At 39.6% G+C, this 27,992-nt stretch overlaps 1 protein-coding gene across 10 annotated transcripts in view; it reads right to left on the minus strand.

Moving 5' to 3' along the window:
- Positions 1–2,849: 2,849 nt before the first annotated feature.
- The window catches only part of MBNL2 (muscleblind like splicing regulator 2), a 106,431-nt gene continuing 81,288 nt past the window's right edge, over positions 2,850–27,992 (minus strand). For 4 of the 10 annotated variants that reach the window (XM_085057410.1, XM_085057433.1, XM_085057411.1 and 1 more), the window contains 5 exons: positions 26,550–26,603; positions 25,714–25,867; positions 22,440–22,475; positions 20,936–21,030; positions 2,850–5,795 (listed from right to left, as the gene is read on the minus strand). In XM_085057410.1, the coding sequence (XP_084913536.1) occupies positions 5,781–5,795; positions 20,936–21,030; positions 22,440–22,475; positions 25,714–25,867; positions 26,550–26,603 (354 nt within the window). In that variant the 3' untranslated portion in view covers positions 2,850–5,780. The remainder of the gene's footprint in view (positions 5,796–20,935; positions 21,031–22,439; positions 22,476–25,713; positions 25,868–26,549; positions 26,604–27,992) is intronic. The other 6 variants (XM_085057423.1, XM_085057421.1, XM_085057440.1 and 3 more) reach the window with 6 other exon arrangements.

Here is a 27,992-nt window from a genome sequence, read left to right on the forward strand (position 1 = left end):
AGGCCAAGTGGGTACTCTGCAGTGTCTGATCTGAGACTTCACAGCTACAGAAAGCTGGATCCCACTCCAGCAGCTTTCCAAGTGTGAAAAACTTGCCCACTTGCAGTCCTGAGCTGTGCTGTCAGCTACCAACTTTAGCATCTCTGAATGTGCTCCAGTGGCATTCAGTGCAATGGCTACAACCATAAAACAAGGAAGTAAATCACTTCCTCCTTTTACCCCTGCATGACAAGGAGAGGCAGTCACGGCAAATGCAAACACAGCCCAGGCTTAGCACAGGCAGCACCTGCACAACCACCCCTGGGGGCTCTTCCTATAAGGTGAACCTCACACCACTGTGGTCACCCTCGTCACCTCCACATCCTGGCATCTCTTTGGTCTGGTGGCCCTCTGAGGAACCACGCAGGCCACACCTTGATGTTCTGTGACAATTAAGACTAAGGAAGACACTCACCAGAATTTGTTTTCCTTAAAAGTAGTATCCAAATCCGGCCCTTTGAAGATGAGAGGAGCAGGGCGTCTTTCCTGTAGTGATTTTCCTACATCACAAAGCCAAGTGTCTCCTCCTCACATTGGAAGAAGCTTTGATGGAAATAATGCAATTGCAACCCAGCATTGAATAAGCAGCTCACACCAATACCTTCCTTTCACATTTCTTAGTGTTGGGTTTTTTCCCCTGTTACAGCAGAAGGTATTTCCATGTAATGAAACATGTAATTTATTTTCTACAATTTATATGGTTTCTATAATTACAGAATTAGAAGAATAACAATTTAGAACACATTTCCATAAATTATCCATTCACAGATAATCCAATTATATATTCTATACCTGTGTGCTTGAATACATTATATACCAGCAATAATGCAACAGCTGAGGTGATTTTGCTCTCACAAACACCCACTCCAGCAATAAAAATCCTCTTGACCCATGTAAAAAAAGCCTCCAGAACTGTCAATTACATGACATTAAAAATGCAGGCTACCAGACAAAAGGCTTGGCTAAAGAACTAATTGCAGGCATAAAGAGCATGGTATGACCATACGATCAGATGCTAAGGAAGGTTTTCAGCAATTCCAGGCAAGGTTTTTTTTCTGGTCCCATGAATTCATGCAGTAAATGTTAGCAGGAGATTCAATGCCTGCACTGTCGAGCAGCCTTGCCCACAAGTTCTTTTATCTATTATCACCCACAGTACAGAAATGGTGGGTTTTCCTGGGCTCTCTTCTGGAGTGAAACAACTCTTTCTGAAAGAAAACCCAGTTGCTGTTTTAGTAACTTGCTCAAGAGTCACTCCCAAAGTGCAGCATGAACAAGGCTCAACCAGTTTTGGCTTCATTTGCTGTATGCAAACATGCAAAACTATCCCAGCAGGCTCTGATCCCTCAAATGTCACATCCCCTTTTGTTTCATGCTATTAATTCCAGAGGATTGCAAAAACACCCCGGTCCTCAGATTACTTTAGACTTTTGAATTGACAACTAAGCAAAACATAGAGAATAAGTCTTCTGGCCATGGCTACATCATGTTGGGCCAGGGGAGGTGCATAGCCAAATGCACCTAGGTAGTCTGCTGACAGCTGATGTGAGCAGCAGGACACTGCTGCAGCCCTTGGCCTGGGGAGAGGGCCAAAGCAGTGGCCACAGACTGTTCAGGAGGATATACATGGCAGGGGGGAAAACCAAAGGTTTCTGAATGCTCTTCTCTAGAAGCAACTTGCTTCATTTTGGAAACCCTGACATTATCCGAAGGGGGTATGCTCTGCAGGTGGACATGTACAGACACTGCATGTTTGCTGTGGCCTCTGAAAGCTCATGGCTTCCATGAGCACTGCTCCACTGCCAAGAAAGTGTCAAAGTTGACAAAAAACAAAGCAGCTTTTAGACAAGAAAAGTGACATGTCCTGACCCTTCCTGGCAGCTGACAACTGTCCAGGGTGAGGTTTAACGTAAGAAAGTGTGAACAGACAGGCTTCCCGCTCCCGAGTCATTAGAAGTTGAATTTTAATCATTTGCTGCTCCTGCTCTACAATACCCTTGCAGCCCTGTAATGCTCCAGTCCTTCCCTGTCCCTGCAAGTCATCCTGTTTCTCCTCTCCATCCCACATGCTTGTTCTCAGCAGGTTTCTGGCTCAGTGTGTCTGTGATACATCCAAATAGACTGCTTGACCTGGTGGTTTTCCACATCACTTGTGACCTTGGGCTCCTTTCAAACCAGCCCCTGATGAAATGTAGACAACTTTATGACACAAACTCCTCTTGATTCGTCAGGAATTGTATTTCCTTTCTTCAAAGCATTTTAAAAAATAAATCAGAGAGGGAAGTGTGAAGAAACCATGAAGCTGCCAGCCAGAGGTTTTAATCCATCCTTTGTCACTGGCTTGCCATGCAATCTGTGCCTGTGGGCACACAATTCCTTTGTGATGCTGCTCTCCCCAGAGGAACTAGCAGATAACAGGGACTATTTGTTGGTGTAATACTCTTCAAGAAGTAGGAAAGACAAGAAGGCACAAAGGATGTGCCACCAAAAAAATCCTTCAATGGTCAGGCAAATGTGAGGCACAGCCGTGCCGGGGTGGGCAGGGAGAGCACAGGGTGCCTGTGGGAGGCTGAAGCTGTGTGGTGTGGCATCTTCAGCAGGACAAGGGCGTGAGCTTCCTCACGTAGCATCTGCACGTCCTGCACCTGGGGATTGCACTTAAGGAATTGTTACTTGAACAAATGATTAAGGAAAAAAAAATATAAAAAAACAACCTTTTAATAGACTCCTCCACTTTGGGCTATTTTTTGTTAGCCCAGGCCCCCCTTCCCCGAGCCACGCCACAAGAAAGGATCGCTCCGACTGCACTCTCATTTTAAAATGCTTCTTTTTATTTCAGTGGTTGTACATTGGGTGAATGAATTTAATGTCACAACAGAAATAGAATGGCTATTTAACAGACCACTAGTAATTATATATGCTGGAAAAGAGTGAATGGAGGGGTTTCTTTTTAACTGTTACTGAAATATTCATTGTATGTGTCGTCAATTATGCTGGATGAGAGAGGCAAACGAAAAGGTATTTTGGTGAGGTGCTGTATCCTTTGAAGAAAATAAGCACTGAGACATCTCAAGTCGCTTGAAACCATGTCCCAGCTACAGTATTCACTGTCTCCGTGTTGGCCCATCTCATGGTTCTTTTAGGGGTTTATATTTCTTGTTGTATTTTTTTTTTTAATTAAACAAAGCATTTAAAATTTAATCATTTTCATTAGACTTTTTTTTAAAATATAAACAAAGTTTTGGCAAATAATATTTATACAGAAAAATAGTTTTAGATCTTCCCAAATTTTGAAATAGTCTATAAAATTACTTTATAAATAAATAAAATGCAGAATCTGTTGTACACGTATTTGCACATCTCTGTAATTGCCTCCTTACTGTTAGCATAGGTTTGTACTTGTACAGTTTTCAGGACTATTACAAAGTCATAAAGTCGGAAAGTGGATCTCTTATTAAAAATACATTTTCTCTTTTTGTCTGTCGGTTTATCTGGATGAAAGACCTGATGTATCTAAAGCTTCGTCATCCATGGGCAAAAAATAGTAATATTGGATTAATTGTAAAAAACATAGAATAACAGTAATTTTGAAACATAAAAAGTTCACACAAAACGATGTCTTGAAGAGTTATCTACATAAAATATTTAAACATGGATAATTTACCATTTAGTATTATACAATAAGCTACTCAAATGCCTAAATTAACTATTATAAAAAAATAAAAACAACTTTGACAGATATAGGCAAGTTGCAGTGTCAACTACCTAGTTATAATGACTGAGAAAGTCTACAAATATTAGTGTTTTAATAGTATATAATGGTGATACCTTAACTGCTAAATTAACAAGTTAAGATACGTTATTTTCCCACAAATTAAACTAACGCAACGTTACAAGCACTATGTTAATTTTACAACCGAATTGTGATTATTTTTTTTTCTTTTCGGATGATCAAATCTCCAGCTTTATATATAAATAGATAGTAATTAGACATCAGACAAACAAGATTTAGCCTGGAAAATAATTTCCTAGACAAATAATAATATGGTTAGTGCCTTCAGTCGTTCAGAACAGGCAGTGCTGCCAAAGTTTAAAATAGTTTACAATCAATCTGAAGAGGTTAAGTTAAAATACTGCAATCACTAGTAATGTCCACATAGAAAACTTATGCTGCAAACAATTATACATAATATCCACTTATAACAGCTGTCTTGTTTTTTTAAACAATAATTTAAAAACTATGTCATTTATGTGATACATGTGCAACATATAAAATGTGAAATATGAAATATTTGGTACAATAGTGCTTGAAACAAATCTCAAATCAAACAAATGAAATTTTAATTATACATATATAATTACCTTGTAAATCAACAAAGTATTTAAAAAAGTAAACAACATTAAAATCTGCTTCATCCATATATATGTATGTATGTATATATAACGTATATAATTGTATTAAAGATATCTTCATACTTTTGTGACATAAAATATGTTTTTAAAGAAAAACAATTAAAAGAACTATTTTTTCTCCACTCTAATCTGGTTACAATCTTATAATCCAATTAAAAAAATGCAAATACAGTAATGATTTATTAAACTGAATCTCATTCTACATTCTTAGTGTTCAGTTAATAGCCTAGATTAAAGTCACCTATGAAGTTTCAGTGACTCAACTGAATTTTAATTAAATTAGAGTATCATACAATCTCTTCATCTACAGCCTTCTTTTTTGCCTTTTGTTAGTTTGGTCTTGTTTCATTTCGTTTTGTTTGATTTTACACTTCTAGAAGTTACTTCTTAACAGCTTGGATCTTTTTGGTAACCTGACTATGAGTTTCAAAGATTATTCACGTCCGGTGAGATTTGACTGTTGGCATCAGGCTCACTTTCATCAAGTCTGATGTGACAAAATTTAGGCACTTCTGCAAAGTCTATTTTAAAAACATTATAAATATACTCGTAAAATAATCTCAAGACTTTGTTCTTTTGGGGATTGAAAGGGGTATGAAGTTCATACTGTGCAAAATTTTTAAAATTTTCTTCTGCTATTCTGCTATGATTCAAATGCAACTTCTCCATACAAGTCAAACACCAACCATGTGCATCTAAAGACTTTGTGCTTTACTTTGGACTTCTGGCTAAAAATATCAGATTGGCAGGATGATGTGCAGGACACCGGGCTGCGTTTCACTTCCTCTGTCTTGGAATCAACTCACCAAGGGAGCAAAACCAAGATTTTTTTTTTTAACCGAGAAGAAAACCCCGAATCATAGTTTGGGTGAAAACTAAACCTGCAACTGGGGAAAGTTTTTAGCCAATGCAACTCAATTATTGCTGAGCTCGAAAGATTCTTAAACATTGAATCTCACGAGACTAACTGATCTGGACCATTTCTGCTAGGTGTAGTTATGGAGAAACGACAATATTTGCAATAATTAAACTATGCTTAGAAAATCTTTAAAACTAAATGTTACCCTTTATGTCTTGAAACATCACAGCTGGTATCAGGTAGTTAACTATTTTAGGTTGGAGTATAGTAAGCATACCATATTTAATATTCATATATGACATAGCAGCACTAGCTTTTTTGAGTTTTTGATTTGTCCATAAGAACAAATTCTTGACTTAGCATGCAGTTTGTGGCAACTCTAGAGAGGAGGAGACAGGGTAGTATGTACAGTAGCCGTGCTTGGCCGTCCGCAGGGAGGCTTCGTGACACTCCGTTCCGCTCCTGCCGGCTATTTCAGGATTATCTGTTAAGAGAAAGGGAAAGCTTGATCGCGCTTTTAGGTGATGCAGGGAGAGCGCTTCGCCCAGATGGCCAGCACTGGACTAACTGAGCCCAGGCACAGCTCACACTGGACAGCATCCCATGGGGGACAGCGTCCTGTGTCCTCATGCTGCCTGGGAGGCGTTTGTGTCTCACACACTTGGTCGTCTTCTCCCCCATACAGGTCCTCATGTGCATGAGAACACGCAGAGGGGCTGCTTTATGTGTCAAAGTACTGGAGGGAAGTGCTGAAGCCACAAAAGCAGGGCCTGGCCACAGGCAGGGGGTGCACCCTCAGCGCCATGGCTGTCAGTGGAGATGGAAGCCCTGCACCTCCTGGAGGAGCTCAAAGTGCATCCGTGCCTGGGGCGACTCTCCAGCTCCCACCGTGCTCTCAGAAAGTCAGGAATGACCAGGGGAAACAGTGGAGGCAGGGCTCCACTAACAAGCAAAAGTATGTACTGGGCTGGGTGTTTTCACAAAGCAAAAATGTCTTTTCAAAGCCCTTTTAGCAGCTGCTTATTCCCTAAAAAAATTAACTGCAGTTCAGCGAACTTGAGAGGTTTTCTCATTCCTTGCCAAGGAATCTAGGGGGATTACCCTAACCATACCTCTGCGCACCTAACTAGTCACTAACCTTGCTGCTTTCCCTCCATGGTGTCTCAAATGGAGGGCGAAGCAATCATTTTTACAGATGCAAACTCTCATGCTTCCAATACTGTGAAGGTTAAATGCACAATGTGTCCAGCAACCAATGCCACCTGCTCACAGTACTGGAAAATGGTGCAGAATTTTCATCACCTGCCTGAAATGGCTGTTGGTGAAAGTGATACCAAAAGGCAGGGGTGTGGTATTTTATCATTACATTGCTAACCTGTGCTCCAGACTTAAGCACGAGTTGAGGAATTAAGAGTGCATTGCCTGCTCTTCCTGTTTAATTTGGCACTCGACATATTTTTAAGCTGTATTTTCAGGTGGTATGCAAGGCACTCATGACAGCATTTCAACCTACTTGTGTATTATGAAGCTAGACCATTGCTTAATGCAATATTTATATTAAAAGGGTGAAAAAAAAAGGTGTTTGGAAAGTAATTTCAGCAACATACTACCTCTGACATACAGACCACCAAAAAGAAACACACTTGGCTCTGTTTCTCCCATCCCCATCCCACTGCCCCCACTGCCCCTCACAACTGCACTGCCTCACTCTCTGTACACAAACAATGTCTCCCTGACCCCTCTGAACTTGCCATCAAGCCAAAAAGCCATCTTTGATTGCCATCAGCTCTGGAAATCTGGTGACACGCGAGGCCCCATTGTAATGACACTGTACAAACACCTGCTGCTCCGAAGGGCTTAACATCTAAATACATCATGCACACAACAAGGACATATATTTTTAATGAACTTCCACCCATTGTGAGTTAGTTAGCTTATCACCTATCTTCTGTTTCCTTTTGAAATAACAAAGAAATACCTTTGCTCAAATAATAAAGCCCTGACTGTGATAACCCTGGTCCAGCTCCAGCACGGTGATTTGACAATACGTGTAAAGAATGCAGCCGTGCTGAAAATAAAAAATGACCAAGATTTTCAGCTCTGGTATTTTTAGCATGTTACAACCCAACATGTCAGTGTAATTAATAAAGCAGCTTTAGCTATACTGGGTTAGCCATAATCACACAAATGTATTTAAAGGCTCATAAGGTCTCATTTAATGGGACATAACCTGAAACTTACTGAGTAAAAAACCCCAGAATTTCAGATGCTGCAGATGACTACATCGTCTGCCAACTTTTGAGGGGATAAACTTGCATTTTTCTATACCTTTTTTTTTTCACAGTACAGAGAGACAGATAACTGCCCCTTGCGCCAAGATTTCTTTGGTCACCAAGTCCCACAGGACTGGTGTTCACAATTCCCCCAAAATGTGTGACAGAGAAGGCAGAGGGCCTAATCTCAGGCTGTTTTTTGGATGAAAATGGTAGGACTATTCCTGGCATTGTGATTAAGCCAAGGGCCACTCCTCCTGCTGTGTGCCAGGCAGGGCAGAGGGGTCCTGGGCAATGTGAAAGAGCAGGGACCCCTTCTCTTCCCTGCCCTGGTGAGTGGCAAAGCCCAAGGTAAGGACTTCACTGCTGTGTCCCTATTCCTGCCTTTTCTCTCCTCCTGTCAAAACTCAGGAAAACAGAGAAGACAATGTAAACACTTTCCTTTTCTGTGCAAGCATGTCCTGTTTATGGCTTGCAGGTGCCAGAGGAGCAGCTGGAGCTCTTACTGCCATGCTTCTCCCACTGCCAGTGGCTATGGAGGTGGCTTGCTCCCACTACATTGTCCTCGATGTGCCACCCCTTGCACAGTGGCCATAACTAGGGCATGCTGCACCCAACTATTTCTAGTACATGTAGGAGTCCTCCTAGGAAAAAAACCCTCAAGTCTCTCCTTCAGAACAAGTTTCTCCAGTGCAGAGTTGCAGAACTGAGGAGCTGCATTTCGTTTTTAACCTTAGCCACAAAGTGTAAAATGTCTCCTGTAGTCTTTAATTATATGTTCACACCCAATTTCTCAAAAGATATCACAACTCTGCCACAGTTACATACACAGGCATCAGCTTCTGCCACTGTTTTTTTTTCACCCTGTCTGACAGAGAAACATAAAATACTCAACTACTTTACATGGAAAACACACTGTGAACCTCTCCTGTTTAATCTACAAATGAAGTAATAAGCTGTGATGGAAGATGGAGGTTATCTAAGTCTGCATCGCTGCTAATTGCTCCATCACTTGCATACTGGAAAAGGAGAAGCTGTACTGAAGGAACTCTTACTACAGTGTCTGCACTCCCTCGGAACTTGTAAATAGGTCCAGCCACCTTCATGTTCACTACTCTTTGAAGAATTACATCTCAAATGCACATGTATATGACTTGTCATATTTGCTCTGATACTATTATACTTCACATCAACAGGACATCAACATCATGACACTTTTACCACAGTATATATAAGAAAAAGCCCTGAAAAACAAGACTCTACAATGAGTATGCAATGTCCCAGGTACAAAGGTCTGCAGGTCAGGCATGGGAAGGCATTTTTGCATGCCCTGTATGGATAAGATCCACAGGTGTGGATACAGACATGCCAGAAAACATCCCTTCTGCTGCTGCAGTAAGAGATCCAATAAGAAGACTATTTCCAGCATAAGCAGAATGGCCTGGCACTTAGTGTGGAGTAGTAACTCACAGAAGACTGAATAACAGAAAAGGGCATATATTGGAGGTAATCACAGATAAAGGTACCCTCTCCATTGCCTTCTTGCTTGGTACCTGTTTGAAGTGGCAGAAAGCTGGCTACCCTTTAGACTAAAATCACTCAAACTGTGCCAATGATAGTTAACAGACCTTACTGAAACTAGTGACACAAAGAATGAACCTGAATTTCGGCAAACTTTCTAAATTCATTCCTCAAAATTTCCCAGCTCTTTAGATGTGATATTTTCAGCTCCTAAATGTCAAGACTTTCTTTCCTACCAGAGCAGGGCTCTTTTAGACCTTTACATTCAGGACTTCTGAGTGATCACAGTGGTCATTAAGCCCCTTTTGCAACACAGAACATCCCGAAATTCACACAGCATTGCTCATAAGGATGATAGAGTTCTGCAGTGTCATCCAGGGAAATGACAACCAAGAGAGATGTTACTGCCAATGGTTTCAGCTCCTCACCAACTACCAGTGTGGATAAATTGATTTGGGGGTTCCTCAGACCTGGCAAAGCTGGCTGTGATCAGCGATTGCATCAATACTTAGAAAGTAAAATTGAAAGCCTTTTAAATTGAAGTGGAAATTCCATTTTTGTGCATCCTTTTCTGATACCCAGGTTACTGCTTTACTTGATGCAGTTCATGGAATTGACCAAATTACAGAGAATCATGACTAGGTTCTAGGAATTACAAGAACATTGTTTGGCTTGAGATTTTCTGTTTTGAAGCTACAGTTCACAAAGCTTCTTTACAGTCTCTGAGTTAAATTCATTTTCTGGTTCCAGATTTATTATACAATGATGAATACAGAAAATTTACCATTCTGCATGGAGTACAGTGTACATGAACTCTTGTTCAACTAAAGACCTGTCACAGCAGATCAGCTGGAAAACATGACTCTGCATCTATCTCTGACATGTTTCTTTTTCAGAAGTTTTGAAATTATTACTCCAAAATACAGTGTGCTCTATAAGCCCTAATATACTTCACGGAGGTGTTAAGATTGTATTCGATCTCTACATTGCAAAGCACTTACTTCTCCAAAAATTAACTCATACCTAGCAAACATTCTGGTCTGCTCGCCCTTCCATTTTGAAAGCAATGCAGTAACAGGAGTTTCTTGTAAATGAGATTTATTTCAGAGGATTTCAGACATGAATGCCTCAGCTGGTCACCCATTTTACATCCTCCTAGGCTACCCCAAGCGACTTATTTTAGCATGACACAGATTATCAACTCATGATGCTCCTTCCCCCTCCACCAAATGAAAGAGTCTGTGGGGACCAGTTTGCACCAAGGTGTTTAACTTCTGGACACCTGTGTCAGGACAGATGAATCCTTCCACAGTGACATTTTCTGTTTTCATGCTTTTCGCACAAGTATCAGACTGGTCAGATATATCTGGGGTATACATTAAAAATGACAGATATTTTCAGACAGCCGGCTCATATCATACTGTCTCATAACTTCTCCTTCTTTCTAAAAATAAAAGTAACACCAAGTATTTCTTCCCTATGACAAGGAACCTAAGACTATTTATATTTTCCCATGCCTTTGGGAAATGCCTCCATGTCTTTATTTTTCATTTTCTCTTAGAATGTTCTCTTGCAGTATGTGCCTTGTTCCTTTTCTTCAAAATAAACCACTTTTTTTTTTTTTTAAAGTAGAAGTGGAAAAAGATGAGTAAACGTTCAGATACTTAATGAAAGTAATCTCTATTGTATCAGTTATGCCTTATCTTATTTAAATTCTACATAGACTTACAGACGGACTTTTTCACCTCCTTTGCCTCACAGATTCTACCAGCAGCACCTCCATGGAGCACCATCCCAAACATCCACTCCCCCATGCCAGGGCTCCCATCAACACTGTCCCACAGGATAAGCTTTGCCCCTGTCTTGACTGCTGACAGCTGAGCCAGCTCCAACTCTCGCTTGCGTTAAATGCAGCCTGGATTTTTTCCTTTGCTACTCTTTCTCCTTTGAAACCTCCTTCTTATTTCCAGCATCTTATAATTTAATGTATGTGTGCTTTGTTTTTTTCACTAACTGTGGTCCGCTCCTCAGTCAAGGGCTGGAGGAATATTTTATCTTCTTGCTTCTACATTAATTCAGTGCAACCCTAATATATCTGCCTACTTTGCTCACCAATTTGGTGACCTCTGATTTGTACATACGGGTGAGATGTCTGGGCCACAGATGGCTGCCTGCCCATACAGTGCCTAATATGGGGACATCAGGTGTTTTCTGAGGGCTGGAGGTCCTTTCCTTGGCTTTCTCACAGCCCATTCCCCCACATGGTAACTCTGGTGCCCTGCTCCATCCTCTCTTTTCTTCCCTAAATCTGAGTGTGCCCAGTTCTGCCTGTCCCATATGTTGATAATATGACTCTGGAAATGGCTGAGGGTCAGATGTCCACACTGAAGTGGACACATCTGCTTACACATTTTCATTCCATCAGTCACAAGCTATTGGCCATCAGGGTGTCATAAAGCTGACAAAGACCTTGTCTGAATACAGCTCTTCATGATGATCTAAAAAAAAAGTTCAAGGCAATTATGGGATCCCAAAGGGTTCAAGGGTTCAGCAGCATCATTTTTCTTATTTAATTGTCACAAGGTCCTGGAAGAAGAGACCAAAGCCACTTGTACTGCCAACTCCTTAGCTTGCTTATGAGCTTTAACAGGTATTTACCCAAGTAATAATGTACAATATTTAAGTTAAACTTAATAACTATGTACTCACTCTGGAGAAACAGAGGATTAGCTGGTTTCGAAATGAAAGCAATCTGGCTTTATTTATTCTTCTTTAAAGTAATAAATAATGCAGTGCTAAAAATTGATCATAACACACTCTAATGTATTCTACCAAAATCTATTTTTAACTCATCGCAGAGGCAGCAGACAGACTATATAGAAGTGAGAAAACTACTGCTGTAGTATTTTAGGAGCACACATACAGCAACTGTTACAGATAGCCACTCAATTTTACCTTCCAGGAGGTCTGAGCCACTGCAATCATAAGTGTTTTTCACTTCCTACTTTTAGGCCATTTTCCTTCTCGAACTGTAGAAAGAAGAATAGGCTTGCACAAAGAAACTGAGAGCCCAAATGAATGAAAGCCAAGCACAAGTTGTGCATTATCTGTGGAAGTGCCCATATTCCTCTTGCAGGGGTGTTACTTCTTCAACCTTGGCATCCTCCCTTAGCCTTTTTTTTTTTAACAAAACCTGCTTTGCATTTTCCTTCTACACACCAAGCATGCCCACATCATGCAGGATGAGGCTGCCACTACACATACAGCATCCCTTTCAGGCAAAGACACCACTGCACATGGAGCACAGCCAGCACTTCTGCAGGCTCCTCAGCAGCTATCACCACTCAGAAACCCCTGCTCTCCCAAAACCTGGCGCTCCAGTTCAGAGTTCCTTCAAAGCAAGAGAAAACATCCACAACTTAACTCAAATACAGAAAAATAATAAATTTACGTTCATCAAGATTGTTTAGAAGACCTTGTCTCAGTTTTATAAAACACTTGTGCTAGTTTTATAAAACTCACTATACTTATAACTTCTCCAAGGAAATCTTAACCTGCCTGACTTTTGACTACTTACCACTTCCTTAATTGTTGTCTTTTCTGATTACTCTCACATAAACAGACACACATACTAGTGTGTGTCATGGCAGGTAATATTGCACCAAAAATAAAGTCAGGCAAGTTAGCAAATTTCTGCATCCACCTGAAAGTCATGACAGAAAAATATCAACAAAAATAAATATATAGATGTTTCAGTGCAGTTACATGGGCAGCCTCCTGCATACTCAAAGCCAAAGACTGGCATTTCTAGTAGGCAATAAATCACACACCAAGATAAAAATATGATCTTTCTTTAATTAAAGGGAAAGTAGTTGGAACACCTAGAGATGTCCAGATGCAATTATTTTAAAGGACAGAATCCCAGACAAGTACATCTGGAGCTCTGCACTGCTCTGTTAAGATTTTATAATGGAAAAACCCAGACTCACATGAGCCATGTGCACACACCATGAAACAAACTAATTTTCCCCCAAGTGCCTACAAAATTAGTGGACCTCAGAAAAAAATTCCTGTGTTTAAATAATAAATATATGCCTCAAAAGACTTTTACTCCACTTGTCAAAGTATCAGTTGTTGAATAATTGAAAGCAAGAACACAAAAAGAAGTTATCATATCAAACATCAACACTTTTTCTTTAAATTTCTATAACAGGAAAGGGAAATCTGTTTTGATTTTTGTTATATCTGAAAGAATGAAGCCTTTGCTTCCTGCTGATGTTGTGTGACACTGCCATCTAGCAGGATATCAGAGGAAGTCAGGTTTTAGTCCTGTACAGAGGAGAGGGGCAAGATGGGAGAATTAAAAAAAAAAAAAAAAAATCCCAAAACAGAACAGATTTTTCCATTTCTTCTCCACTAGTGGCTTCTTGTAAATGAGCATGTAATCTAAAATTCTGTATAGAAGCCTGCGGGAAGATTTTATCATTTACAGAGAAACAATGTGCTATCTTAAGAGGCCAAAAATAATATTAAAACAAAGACTTAGTTAAAGTTTGCATGAGACTAAAATAGGGCTCCTTTACATTTTCCACAGTAATCGTTTGGCTTTGCTTCTTTGGTGCCTTAGAAAACAGTTTTGCCACATATTCTAACAACAGTTAGAATATTGTTACTATTCTAACAATAGTAACAACAGCTGTTTCAAAGCAATTCAAAGGATCTTTTCTTGACACTGCTCAAGATTTGCTGGGGGCTTTAGGATTAGAAGCTCTCACTTCTTGAGTCTGCAAGTCACAGCTGCTTACCTGTAACTCAGTGTCACACAAGATGAGTGAGATAAGGCTTCTAATTTTGTGTGCCAAGCAAGAAAAGGGCAGCAAGCAGTTTAAGTTTGCCTTTCCTACTGTGACAAGCTACTGCTATTCAAGTACCTTCTCTGGAGAAATTATTCTTCATGATCAAGGGTCACTTAGGTTTGTTTTTCCTGCCTGGTGCAGGTACAGGGCAAGATGGGCAGTCCTATGGTGCCAAGGCCCCATAAATGGGCTCGCTAGATGCCCAACATTGTTCTGCCTCCTGGTTCCCTGCAAGTATTCCCTCTGATAATGTGTCTGAGGATGGAACCTGTCCCTCTGTCTTCTTCTCTGGACATTTTCAAGTCAGATTCAAATCACTCTTTCTGTAGTTAGAAGAGATTTTCTATAGGAGCATTTGACTTGGAATTTTATGGAATTTTTAGACCAAAGCTTTCAGTCAAAAAAAAAAAAAAAGACAAAAATTGTTTAGATACTCATTATTCCCAGCAGAAGTGCTTTCCTGCCTGTTCCCAGCATTATTCCCAGCAGAAGTGCTTTCCTGCCTGTTCTCTCATTCCCTAAGAAACTGCAATTAAAGGTTTTCAAATCACTAACATGAATTTTGCATAGGCTCTTATTTGTAATGTTCTTGTATGCTGGTACTAAGGATGTAAATAACATTTGTTTCTCCTTCCCACCTTCCTTCTCAAAAGCTTGCATTTAAACAACAAAGAACTCCATTTCCTAATATTTACCAGATTTTCCATTCATTTTCTCAGCATATTGCTACTCTTCTCCCCATTTACAAGTACAGCAAGTTTCCATGAAGAAGAAATGGAATGTGAGACAGCAAAAGCCTTGTCAGCAGTGCTGTGGACAGCTCTCTGCCCTGCCAGGAGGTCTCCTGGGTTAGAGAGGACTGGAGAGGAAGCCCTGTGGGGTGGCACCAAGGAACATTCGCAAGAGGAAGCACTGGCACTTCTGCTTTGTGCAGAAGGGGAGGTCAGCTTGAGTAGGTGCCCCGTGATGTTCTGATCTAAGAGGAATGTACCTCCCATGAGAGTGCTGCCTTTGCACGTTGGCAAGGAGAGGTGCTCTGCTGCTGCACATCCTGGCTCTGCTCCTTCCTGAGGGAGCCACCACACATGGCATCCCAAATCCCAAAAGTTTGGCGTGTTTGTATTTTACAATGTGCTAACTAGTTTTTGAATTTTGGGGCAAATATTTTAATTGTCCTTTTGTTTGTGCACAGTCGAACATAACTATCTTTATTTTTGCTTCATTGTATTCTAACAGATTTTGACAGAACTGAAGGCTACTGAATGATTTCATAATTAATATCTGCATAATTGCCACCTAATTCAGTGTGAATGCTGATGCATAATTTAAAGCAGCTGTGCCAGATAATCACAAGCCTTATCATGAGACAGCCTGTTGAATCTTATATTTCTTTTTAGATACAGCCTCTAAGTATTTAATATTTCTTTTGGATCTGTTTTTTAATATTTCCTTCTTGGTAAAAGGTCATATAACCAGTGGAATAATGTTGTCACTAAATAACATCTTTAAGCAGCATTCTTTGTAATGCTATTTTTATACTGCCAGTCTCTACCCATTTTCACGGCTACAAAAAATAAAGCCATGTACTGTTCTGAACTGATGCATGTGAGCAAGACTCACATCACTTGGAATGGTTTGGAATTTGGTAATTGTCCTTTAATAACCGGGAGCTAAGGACACACTCACTGAGCTTGAGAACACAGAATAGGACACAAATGCTGGTGTCTTAACCTCCCACCACACTCACTGAGGTGATACAACCTAGTCAGTAAGACAACAAAGCCTGGAGATCTCCTTCAGCTGCATGCTTGGGTCATTTGCTCACCAGTTTTAGTACCACTTGGGCAAAGGTCTCTTGCCTATCATCCAGCTGCCAGCTCAGAAATAAGTGTGCAGATTTGTCTGTAGGTCCCGTTTGCATCTGCCAGGCTTGTGAAAATGTCTTGGTTAACCCAGACACCCAAGGTTATCTTAGGACAATCTCAAACGTCACTAGACACATGTTTAGGCAACTGAACCAGACCCTGTGAGACTTTTGAAGGACAAGCCAGAATACTCTCCAGACCTCATCTGACTGGGCTGATAAACTTCAGAGTCTACAATAGGTACTTAAACTTGTATCTTGCATGTAGACACCCATACTTTGACACCAACACTTAAGTGTCTGAATTTTGGGCTGAGTTCTAACCTTCTAATCTTTGTAGGACTCATCAGGACATATATATAAATGGAACAGTAGTGAGGCTTTCTAACTTAGAAATTTAAAGCCCCCACAAGCAGGTGTTTGCTATTATTTAAAATGGAACTTCAGCCCCAAAATTCACAATAACATCTCTCTTAAATAATGCCAGGATAAATCATCCTCTGCTACATCATCTTTGGTGTGCAGGGTGGAGTAAGCCACATTTTCCTGCATTCCCATTAACATGAACATCATCACCTCCAAGCAGGCTCTATCTAATATTTCCCCTAGTTTCTAATACTGCATTTTCTCATAAATCAAACAGCAAAACAAGAAGAGAAACAAACTTCAAAAATAATTTTCTTAAGATCTATGATTTTTGTATCATCCTGAAATTACAGCACTGTACATTCTTAGCCTAAAAAATAGAGTCAATAAATATTGGTCTTTCCCTCTACAACTACCTGAAAGGAGGTTGTACCAAGGTAGGGATTGGTCTCTTCCCTCACGTAACAAGTGATGGGTGAGAGAAAATGGCCTCAAGTTGCATCAGGGGAGGTTTAGATTGGATATTAGGAAACATTTCTTCATGGAAAGGGCTGTCAAGCACTGGAACAGACTGCCCAAAGCAGTCACCATCCCTGGAGGTATTTATAAGATGTGTAGCTGCTGCACTTGGGGGCATGGTTTAGTGGTGAACTTGGTAGTCCTCAATTAACACTTGCACTTGATGATCTTAGAGGTTTTTTCCAACCTAAATGATTTTGTGATTCTACCTGTGAGTGAAGCTGAGCAAGGAACAGTTTCCTTTCTTGCTTGAGTACTGCTAGTCCACTAGCTAAAAAAGTAACAATAAAAAGCTTTATAAAATATCTCTGACGTATATATTTACACACAAAAACTGTATTAATATTTTGAGCAGGACATTTTAGATATCTCTGTCCACATGCATGCGCTAGAGGGAGCTAGGACCAAACCCTCTGTATTCGTGCCCTAATGCTGCTTCTCACCGTCATTTCACACGACTTGGAACTTTGCTCCAAGAAAATGCTGTCAGCATCCCCAAACAACAACTGAACTGAAAGTTCATTAAGTTCATTAAGCTGAAGTGAGGTTAAGCACCTGAGACTTCAAGCCCCATCCTGGTGGGAATGGCTGCAGCAGCTGTGAAGGGGGGAAGAAGGAAAAGGGTAAAGGCCTCTTACCTCTGACCAGTCATGCTCCTGGACATGTACCTTTCCAGCTGCCTTTCACTGGAAAGCTAAATCCCCTCCCCTCCATTCCCTCTCACCGCAGCCTGCTGGCAGCTACAGTAAGTGGGACACTCCTTCGAGGGAACAGCAACATGACCAGCTCTTGTATCATGAGAGTAAGTTTTTAATCAGAGTTTGTAAAACAGGGTTTGCTAAAGCACTATGGCTGCATCCTGTTTACATTGCATTGAGCCAAAGCAATTCTCTTCCCCTGTGAAGTACACTGCAAGAAAATTATTTTTAAAACCTAACCTTCCTAAGTCAGGAAAAGCAAGAGATGCCAGATTTTCCATACATTCTTAACTGGTGTCACCCTGCACAGATGTACACAGTATAGCCTTTAACTCTACACAGTCTTTTCATGTGCCTTGTGCCCTACATTGAATACACAATGCCCAGGGTTGCTGGCCAAGCATGACTGACAGTGTGTCTCAATGCAGGTATATTTTGAACTCTTCATCATGTTATTTTCTGAAAGAAAGGATGCACAGAAGAAGACATACTGAATTTTTTTTTTTTAAAATACAAGCTGATAACACATACTAAATAATTTACTGGAACAAATGGAGTTATTAGGTTGTATTAGCCATCAGGTGAGACTCCGTAACTTTTGGGATGTTGACTTTTCCCTTCTACTTATGCTTCAAAGATACTGCAATCATCACTCAATCCCAGGAAGACCAGCAATCTTTCCCCAAGTCAGAATACTAAACCAAATGATATTAAGATAAATAAATAAGCCTTGCTACAACTTTCTTTCCATGCCTTCAATTGTAAGGAGAAGCCATGGGAGCTGAAACGGTACAAGCTGAAGGCTGCAGGTTGTAAAAAAAAAAAAAGTATAATAGAGGCACTGGGAAGAGGAAACTGTACCTCATAGATATGTAAAGCAGTGTGGCACAGACTAGAAAAGGAAATTTTATCTAGTTGGGAATGAAAAAGTCCTTTTCTGAAATACTCAGGAGAGTTTAAAACAATACAAGAGGACACAAAGAATGCTATGACCATGAACACAGTCATGTTAATTACCAAGTTAATAACCTGCTCCTGCTTTGTTTCTTGAACTAAAGAAATACTGAGAATTTGGGCCACAGCATTACTTGGGGCTTTCCTAACATTGTAGCTTTGTCTCCAATCTTAGGAGATTGTAAATAAACAGAAGACTTGGGGTTTCACCTCTAATAAAGAAGAAGGAACTACTACTACTACTTTCCCTCCTTTGAAATACATTTACTTTTTTTACAGTAGCTTTTCAAGACTTACAATGACTAAAACAAAGACAGGAGTGAGAAAAAAAAAGATAGTGATGGCACATGCTACAGAAGCCAAGGAACTTCTGAGGTGGGACTCATCTCCTGTGCAGTGGTGCAGAGCTTTGGTAACACACCAACACTCATTCCACAAGCAAGAGACAGAGGCAAGACCCTCCAGGACAATTTATCCTGCCCTAACACTGAATTCTAGAAAAGCAAACGAGCTAGATGCCAAACTTTCAAATGGCTGAAGTTAATCAACTGAAAATCCATCCTCCTGTTAAACCATCCATTAATTCCAGCATGGAGTTCTTTGTATGCAGGCACACACATATATTATATGCAACTAGATCAATACAGACACTGTCTACAACTCCTGTTAAATTTAAAATGCTATAATCCTCCAATGCAAACAAAATCTGCACTGGGAAAGAAGGGACTCTGCCTGCCATCCTGCTAGATGAGAAAAAGCATTAAGGCACACCTATATCTTCTGAGTGGCACCTGTTAATTGTGTGTGAGTGTTCCCATTAACTAAAAAAAAAAAAAAAAAAACGCTTTCTGGTCCTTTTGTAGGCATACATGTATTTATTCTATCTTCAGCCACAGTTGGCCCCTCTGGCACTTAGGAGTGCAGGTGGTGGAGCTGCTCCAGCCGCATTCCTGTGCTGCAAAGGGTCCCTAGCTGAACCCCTCCCCAAACCATCCCATCTTCTCTTAGTCCCTCGGCATCTTCAAGTCCCTCTGTCACCACTTTGAGATCACAAAACTACACTGGATAAAACCAAACAATTTTCTGCTGCAGACACTTTCCTGGGAAGGACCATGAAATGCACCATTTGCCTGCTGCACTTTCATCCTTATCCCAAGCATTTTTTACAAGCTAGCTCTCAGAAAAGCAAGCACAAAACAACAACCGTCTTTTGATGAAAATGCTAGAAGCAAAAATGTCATAATGTTGGCAAACAAACCTTTAAAAAGAAAAAAGAGAAAATGGACTGGTTTGTGTTTCTTTAAGAAAGCAGGATGTATTTCAGAGGTAGTATATTTTTCCTAAATTATTAAAAATAAACTCTTGCAGCAACTTCCATTTTTCCATGGGATACTTAAATAGTTTTGGGAATGACAGTAAAAAAAATAAACCTGTTAGTATAACATTATTAAGCAAAACATTTTCACTTATTTCTTTCTAAGTCCTTGGCAAGTGGAGGGCAAGGAAGCAACAGGAGAGCATTTCTACTGGGTCTGCAACAGCTTGTCAGTCTGTCCAGGAGCAACACAAGGAAAGATAATGGGGACATAACCCTTTGCTTTCTTTCGGTGAGCAAATCTGCCTGTTTCCTTTTCAGTCTGACCTCTCAGAACCTGAGACAAAACACATCTCAGGTGGAAGTGCCTGAGCATGGTCCCAGAGCAACAGAAAAGCCAGAGTGACCCAACTGCTGTGCAAACTCCTCTCCTGGCAGATGCCAGGCACATCAGGGTGGGAACAGCCCCAACAGAGGAGTCAAAGCTACACACTCTGGGCTGCAACAGATATATCTTCTCTGGGAATTAGGTCCTTCAGGAGGAGGGGAAACCCTACCAAAATGAAAGCTGCCATTAACATAACAAACTGCAGAAGAGAAGAAAGTATCATCTTTCCTGGCCTACCTCAGACAATAACCCTTGAGGTTCTTTCTATCAACCTCCTTCCTCAGGGAAATCTTATTCCCCAGGTTAAAGATACACTTTCAAACGTAAAGCAGGCATATTCATAAGTATTTCAAGTGCTGTTTTGATCACTACTATTTATAGAAAATGTTCAATTCTTTTTTTCCAGCTACCTTGTCCTGCTTGTGATTTTTGACAGCTTCTGTGCTTACAAATTAGTCACTTCCACACCTCATGGAGAAGGCTACATTAGCACACCTGAACGTTTGAAACCTGTGATGATCTTCCTTCTGAACTTAGGAGTTAATAACAGACTTTTGTAAGTAGTCCAGTACTACGGTGATTCTATCTCCAGCTGGGTTAATTACACAATAATTAGGTACAAACATCGCAACACAAAACACAGCTACATCATTATTTGCAACAAATGTTAACTCTAAATAAGTGCAACCTGTCCCACAAACACTTGCTATAAACGACTTAAAAATAAAAGTAAAATTTGATGGGGTAAACACAGAAATAAAAAAAAAATTCTCTGTGAGAATTTTTTTTGTTAAAAAAAATTAAAATAAAAATCTCAGCACTCATTTAGAGTTCAGGATCTTGTGAAAGAAAGCTTTAAAAGGAGCAAACCTGATTTGCTGTGGCTGTTGCGGCGAAGGGAACACTTGTTGCAGGAGTTGTTGCTGCAGAGACAGTGGCGGCCGTAGCGTTGTGCATCATGGGTACTTTCAGGAGGGGAACCATGGAAGCAATGAACAGGAGGGTGCAGCATTATGGTAAGAGAAGTGGTATTTTTGGCATGGTGAATATCAAGAGCGGCAAGCCATCGTCATGGGTTAAACCGGCAGATGGCATGCAATCACAGTGCAAAGCGAGAAAGCGTGGCGGAGAAATAAAAAAAAAGGGAAAATAGCTTATTACAAGTACAATTAAAGGAAGGTTGTCAACACAATCGGCGATTCCCAGAAAAAAAGAGCAAGGACCACTGAAAATGCAAGTGTTATCTCCAAGAAGAAGATTACTTGTGCAAATGAAGCCTTTACCAAAATAGCCTGTTACCTGCAGATTGTTACACGCGTAATTTGTTTTCCCCCAGTACAGCTATAAAGCACTCAAAATATAATCCTACTAAAAAAAGCTCAGTGGTTTATACTGGGAAGAAAACTGGTAAATGTTTATCTTAATTTTTAAACACAATTAAAAATGAATTATTTTCATGTATCTTCATTTTGAAGTAAGCCAGATATGCACTGTCTTCCTTTATAATCCAATTTATGCGTTTTTTCCTACTAGCACTGCATAACTGTTTGACTTTATCAGAGTTAAATTACCATCTGCTTGAGGCAAAAATCAGGAGAGGGATGATAATAATTATCCTGATATACATACTACTTTGTTTGATCTAAAAACGCAAGATCGATTTTGTGAAAGACACTGCTTTTGGTCATTTTAAGAATGAATTTTAATCAGCATCTTCATGGGGGAATTATTAATTAGATGTTTTAAAGGCTTGATATTTTAACTGTTTATCTGAGTAGGCCCAAACCCCAAAAATATAATCACTGGGATAAGGCTATAGAAGAAAGATTACTTTTCTGTCTCAGAGGCTGTTGCATTGGACTTCCATTTTGCATGCCCAAAATGTTAATTTCAAACTGCAAATATATTTAAAAAGGAGTGAGATTCAGATCACGAGTTTCAACAGAACCTCTGTGGATCAAAGTAGGCATTTCTGGGAAACGCTGATAAAACTTTCTAACACACAGCAAAGGAGAAATAGGCACACCACTATGAAACTTTAAAACACTGATGAAATTTGCTGGCTTTTTCCAGTATTTTATGATTTTATAGTACTAGACAATATAAAATATAAAGAGAAATAAAACTTTGAGAACTGAAAAGCAGACTGGAATTCATGGTATTATGCTTTTGCAGTGTAGTTGTTATAGCAGGTGATATCATGTCTAAACTGCAGCTTTCATCTATAAATCTAAACACTCTGCAAAGTCAACCAGAAGGACAAGCGAACCTTTAATTCTAGTCAGTGTCTAAATCTCACCTAGGATTTTTGAAACAGTGAATATACATAATATACAGTATAAAAAAGAGATCAATAAAGAAATTTGGAACCTACCAATACTGGTAGCGGGTGTCATGCACAAAACTGACCCTGCGTGTCATGCAATGATAGGTGAAAAAAGTGGATAAAGGGAAGAAACAGGTTAGCTGTTTAGAGTTAACATTCAAAGTGAGATTCAAGCATAACCACAGAGAAGTAAGTTAGTTAAATGAAACTGTAAGGTCATTCACAGTTTTGCTTTAACACAAAAAGGTGATTATATTCTTACTAAACTCCTGTATATACTGTGTGGGCTTTGGCATGTTTCTGTACATATTCAAGACACTTCATAAACTTTTTTACTTATTAATTTTGTCTTTTCACTTAGTACTTTTGCAGCAAGAGGTTTTTGTTTATAGAAACATCTTTGGTTTAAGACCATGGTATTTGGGACTTTTAGAACTCATTGCAAAATTCAGACAGCTCAATGTTGCGCAGGTAAACATTTACCAATTTTTTGACATGTGGCAGGAAAAGAAGTTCAAGTGGAATTAAGACAATATTCCTCTGCAGGGGCTTTGCCAAATTTGTGTTTGATGCTAATGTACCCATTCTTAACACACAGAAAACACTACTTTGACAAATCTCAAGCTAAACACCTCCAAGTGTGTAACATTCCAGCAGGAGGCTCCCAGCACACCTCAGAGATGCTGTGTGGGATGACTGCTCACCTGCTATGCAGTTTAGTTTTGGTGCCTAGTCCACCTTTAACCTTTCTGGAAAGGCCAAATGAAAGAAAGAGGTCAGCCTATTTCCAGTACAGTGCATACAGCAAGCTGGTGAAGGCAAGCAGGTAAGGAGACCAGTGCCAGGTATGCGCATATTTGATACAGGGTCGAATATCTCTCCTGTATTCCTGCTGAATTACTACTGCAGCCCCTTACTGGATCATCACAGAACTTGTGAGACTATGAATGACCTTACCCAAGAACAGTCCCCAGAGAATACACAAACTTCCTCCTCTAGAGGCTATAGAAACACTAACAAACAGCAATGAGAAAAGAGAAAAGAGAAAAGATCTGTTGTTTTTAAGATCATTCACCAAACGATAAGGAGAAGGTGACAAAGCAATCAAACTGATGTAAAACAAACAAAGTGCAGAACTTCGGAGGTAAGCCATGCTAAGTCAAGCCCCACACTTTTAATTAGGGGAGCCAGTGGTTAAGAAAGCAGAGGGGTTATATAAAACAATTAAGTTTTATATATGTACCAGCAGCAAAACTTTTCTTAAAATTTAACACACACGCACACACACAAGGAACACATTTGAAAATTATACCAGTTTAGAAAATATCACATAATCATTTAAAATCCAACAGATAATGTCATGCATTGCTCCTTAGACGTGGGTGGCATGACAGTCCTTACACCCACCAAATCCAACCTTCCCAGGAAATGTGGGAACATCAGATGTAGCATCTTTAATGGAAAGCTCATGACACCCATTCTCATAGAGGGTGTTCCCCTTTCCTAAACTCCTCCCATACACCACTCCCTTTAATATCCTTTCTTGGTGCTGATGGTGCTTGAAAATAGGAGGATGTTCATCACTTGGAGAAAAGTTTTCTACCCTGGGGCTTGGGCTCCATCTGTTATTTTATACCTGTTCTTTTTTTTTTTTTAATGCACTTGTTTTGGGGCTTGCCAACACCCTGGCCCTTAAGGTCTGGTTCCAAGATCCACCCTTCCTACCACCAGAAATTTGTCCTATAAAACTACAATTACAACAATTAGTTGGAAAGAGGGATGGACAATAAAATGTACAAAAAGTGAGCTACTTAAGGAAGCATGAACATTCCAAAAGTCTGGAAAACATCCAAATGCTTTTTCATTGAAAAAGGTTTAAACTGCTGTGTTTTCCATAGTTAATTTGAAGTCCTTGTCAATTATAAATAAGAGCAATAAGCCCTGAAAGGGAGTGCTTAAGAAGGAAAAATGCCTATCATGCTACAAATTCTCAGAGTTTCAAGGTAAAATAAATTAGTGGAAATTTCTGTATGTTCTGTAAGCACAGGGCAGTCTTCCATTCATGTCCAAACAGGCAGTCTCACCATTTATTTATTTTTTTCAAACACTCCCATAAATGTCAGTGTGTTTTCTGCCACAGATATTCTGGTGCACCAATGTGCTAAAAATAAGGCTATGCTATTACTTACTATTACAAATACGGGGGCAGGCTCCAAGGTTGTTACTGAGGCCTTATAGAAAAATTCCATGAAGTCAAAGCCATCTGTGTTTGCTTTTTATCTTTAAAAACATATGGGAATGCTGATAGATTGGGAAATCATCATGTGTTGCCTTTCATTCCTTGTTTAACCGACATTATTTCTACAAACTAAAATAACATTGCTGAAATGTCAAGCGCATTTGCAAACACATAGTTTTAAACGACTCTGAAGTTCACACTCAACAACACCCTGACACTAAAATATGTAATTTGTTAATTACGAATGAAATCACAGAATTCCTTAGGCAGGATATTCTCCTTTGGGAAGTTTGGAGTGGGGGTGACTGACACAATTTAGAGGGTTGTGTTGATACTGTTTACACAAGCAGCCAGCACATCCCTTCTCTCGCTGCATTAAAGAGAAGCCCTGCTACCAGCCAGGGTGCCGGTCAAGCCATCTCTGAACGCTCTGATTTTCACAGAGCTCCGAGCACTGAAATGTAAATTACATTCACTCATCTTCAGATCATCCCTATGAAGAATTAATACCCCAGCTACAAACCACAAATGCTAGGAAAAGTTCTGGTGGTGCTCCAAACCCACGAAAATGCATCCGATGCCTGAAAGCCCTTTAGTGCAACTGCAGGGAGCAATGTGTTTTGGCAGTGCTTCCACACAGGTATTGACTGGAAGTTTATGGCTGGTGTTCCCCTTCTCAGGGTGCTTATGTGTGGCTGGGGAAATCCCCATGGCTGCAAACCAGCAGCTAAGGGAGCAGGAAGATGCTGTGGCATCTCTGAAGTGTGGTGCTTTCCCCAACATTTTTGGTAGTGGAACAGATATGAGTCAAAATCCAGCCAATTTAAGGTAGGCAAAAAGGGGCAAACTCTGGAGGATGATGAGCAAGGCTATGAATGTACAAAAAAACAGCTTCACGGCATGTTGAAATTTCTGCTTGAATTCTTGTCTTTTGCAAGAGGAATTAAAATAATGTGTAATCATCTGTGCAGACTTCACCTGGAGTGGGGCAGGGAGCATAATAAAACCTTCTGTTAAGTGCAACTGCCTGACACAGAGGCTACCTCAGGGACACAAAACTGGTTCAATGCGGATACAACATACCTGTTGGGATAAACGCTGCGTGTTGCTGCAACTGAGCATTGGCAAGAGCCTGTTGATAGTGCAAGACACTGGGATTGAAAACGGCACTGGCACCATTGCTTTTTTCAAGTGCTTGTCTCTTTGGTAAAGGGTGAAGAACACCAGGAGGAAAGGCCTGTAAATAAGAAAGTTAGTTAAAATGGCGCCATTTTTAAGACATTGTCCGTAACATATATATAAATACAAAAACTTAGTATTTTTTAAAGCAGCTAAAGATGCCTCGCCATGCATATTAACTCAAAGCACAGCAATGTAAAATGAGTGAAATTTTGTTATTGGTAGCAAAAGCATGGTACTATTAACCTAGAACTGTAGCAGCACAACTACTGAAAAGAAACGTTTGCTTTAAAGCAACGAAAATGGCATTGCCTTTAAGTAGGTTTTCAAATATTACAGGGAGAAAAAACCACTTGTGTTTCATTGCCAAGTATTTTCTTTTATTTTTAAATTTAAATATAATTTCCTATTATTATACAGATTAATGGATTACGTTACGCGTTTTCAATTACAAAAGCAGTTTTATCTCAATTTGACTTTTCATGAGAGATTTAAAAAAGATGAAACTGTGTTAGGAACCAAACTAAATTGTCTGCAGTCTATTACGTATGAGAATGAGATGGATAAATAGAGCTTCTGGTAAATTAACGAGTATGTGAAATCATTTCCAGTTGATGTTTGAAAAGTAAAGCGATACAAATTTCATTAGTTGCTTCTCTGAAGGAAAAAAAAAATTATAATAAAATAAACCAAAAAAAAAAAAAGCTACATGCAAAGCAAAAGGTGAAAGGTCAAAGTACCAGGTCTACAGTTGCTTCGAGAGGTCGCTTCATTGCTTTGGCAGTCGACTGAGTCTTTTAATAACAGGCAGCGAGCACATGATGGCAGTGGGCCAATGGGAGTCAAGCGAATTAACATACAGGTAAACAGCAAGCAGAGGTGCGTCATGGGAACGGCATTGCATTTGTGGATAGGTGAGAAGGAAAAAAATATTCTGAATGCAATATACAACATACAAAACACTAGGCATGCACAACAACAAAAATGTCTTCTAAAGAAATGAATATTACATTTTGAATTAGTACCGAAGCAAAAATGCATCTACTATACCTTAGTTAAAAGCATATAAGAGAGTAAAATATAGATGTTTGAAATTCAGGAAAGTTGAGTAAAACAGCAGCTTGCAGACACTATTAAGCATCATATAAACACTTCACAGAGATGCAGAAAGTTTTAAGGATACACCTATTGGAATTCCTGATAAGTTAGTTCAGTTACATTTTAAAGTGGGAAAATTTATTTGGGAGGCTACATTCTCAAATACAAAACACTAGTGAAAGTTGTAATGCATTATAAATGCTATTAATATCAGTGCTTACAAGGTGAGCATCTTATAATTTAGAGAAGTGAATCATTCAATGAATTTGGGGGGTCAAAATGAGAGAGGTTCTCCTTTGCCAACACAAAACAGAGTACGGAGTATGTCTAGTTACACTAACTTATCATTAATTCCTTTTCTTTTCTCCTACAGCTGGGTCATTTTTGTAGATTTTTTTCCTTGTAACTTACCACATTACATTGAGAGGGGAAAAAAGTCTTTCAGAATTAAAAACATACTTTCTAAATTTTGCTATAACCTTCAGTAGTAGCTTCAGGAGCACGGAGTAAAAATAGTGCTCCCAGTTCATAAGCAAACATTACCATATGAGTTATGATACTAGTCCAGAGTTATTAATTTTTCAAAAGAAAGTATTTAGGCATAGTACATAGACATATACATTTATGTATGCTTTCATAGTAAATTCAAACTTATGGCTGATTTGACAGCATTCTGTAAAAAAATTTCTCATGTAAAATATTACTTTCAAGTTTTATAGTCTAAATAATTCTTACAAATTTTAGAAAGAAAAATGTACTTAGAAATCAAAATTTTTACTTCAGTTTTTTAAACACAGGCTGATATTTAGCTCTTTTTGGAATATGCAGATTATGTCTACCTTAAAATCAGTATGTGGAAATAGGGAACAAAAGTTCAGGGGGAGGGGTAAGAGGACAAGGCACAAAATGCCTGCAAACAGCTTGTGGTCCTAAGTTTATCATGTGCCAACAGGATATGCTGCAGGATAGTCCTCATTTTGCTTATTCCTTGTTCCTGTCTGTGTTGCATGAGTCTTCTCATCACCCTCCTCATCTCTTCTTTAGCATTTTCTGGATTACATACTCTGATCTACAGGATCTGCTCA

This window comes from Lichenostomus cassidix, chromosome 1 (genome assembly GCF_008360975.1).
Source record: "Lichenostomus cassidix isolate B80296 chromosome 1, HeHo_3.0, whole genome shotgun sequence".
Lineage (NCBI taxonomy): Eukaryota > Metazoa > Chordata > Aves > Passeriformes > Meliphagidae > Lichenostomus > Lichenostomus cassidix.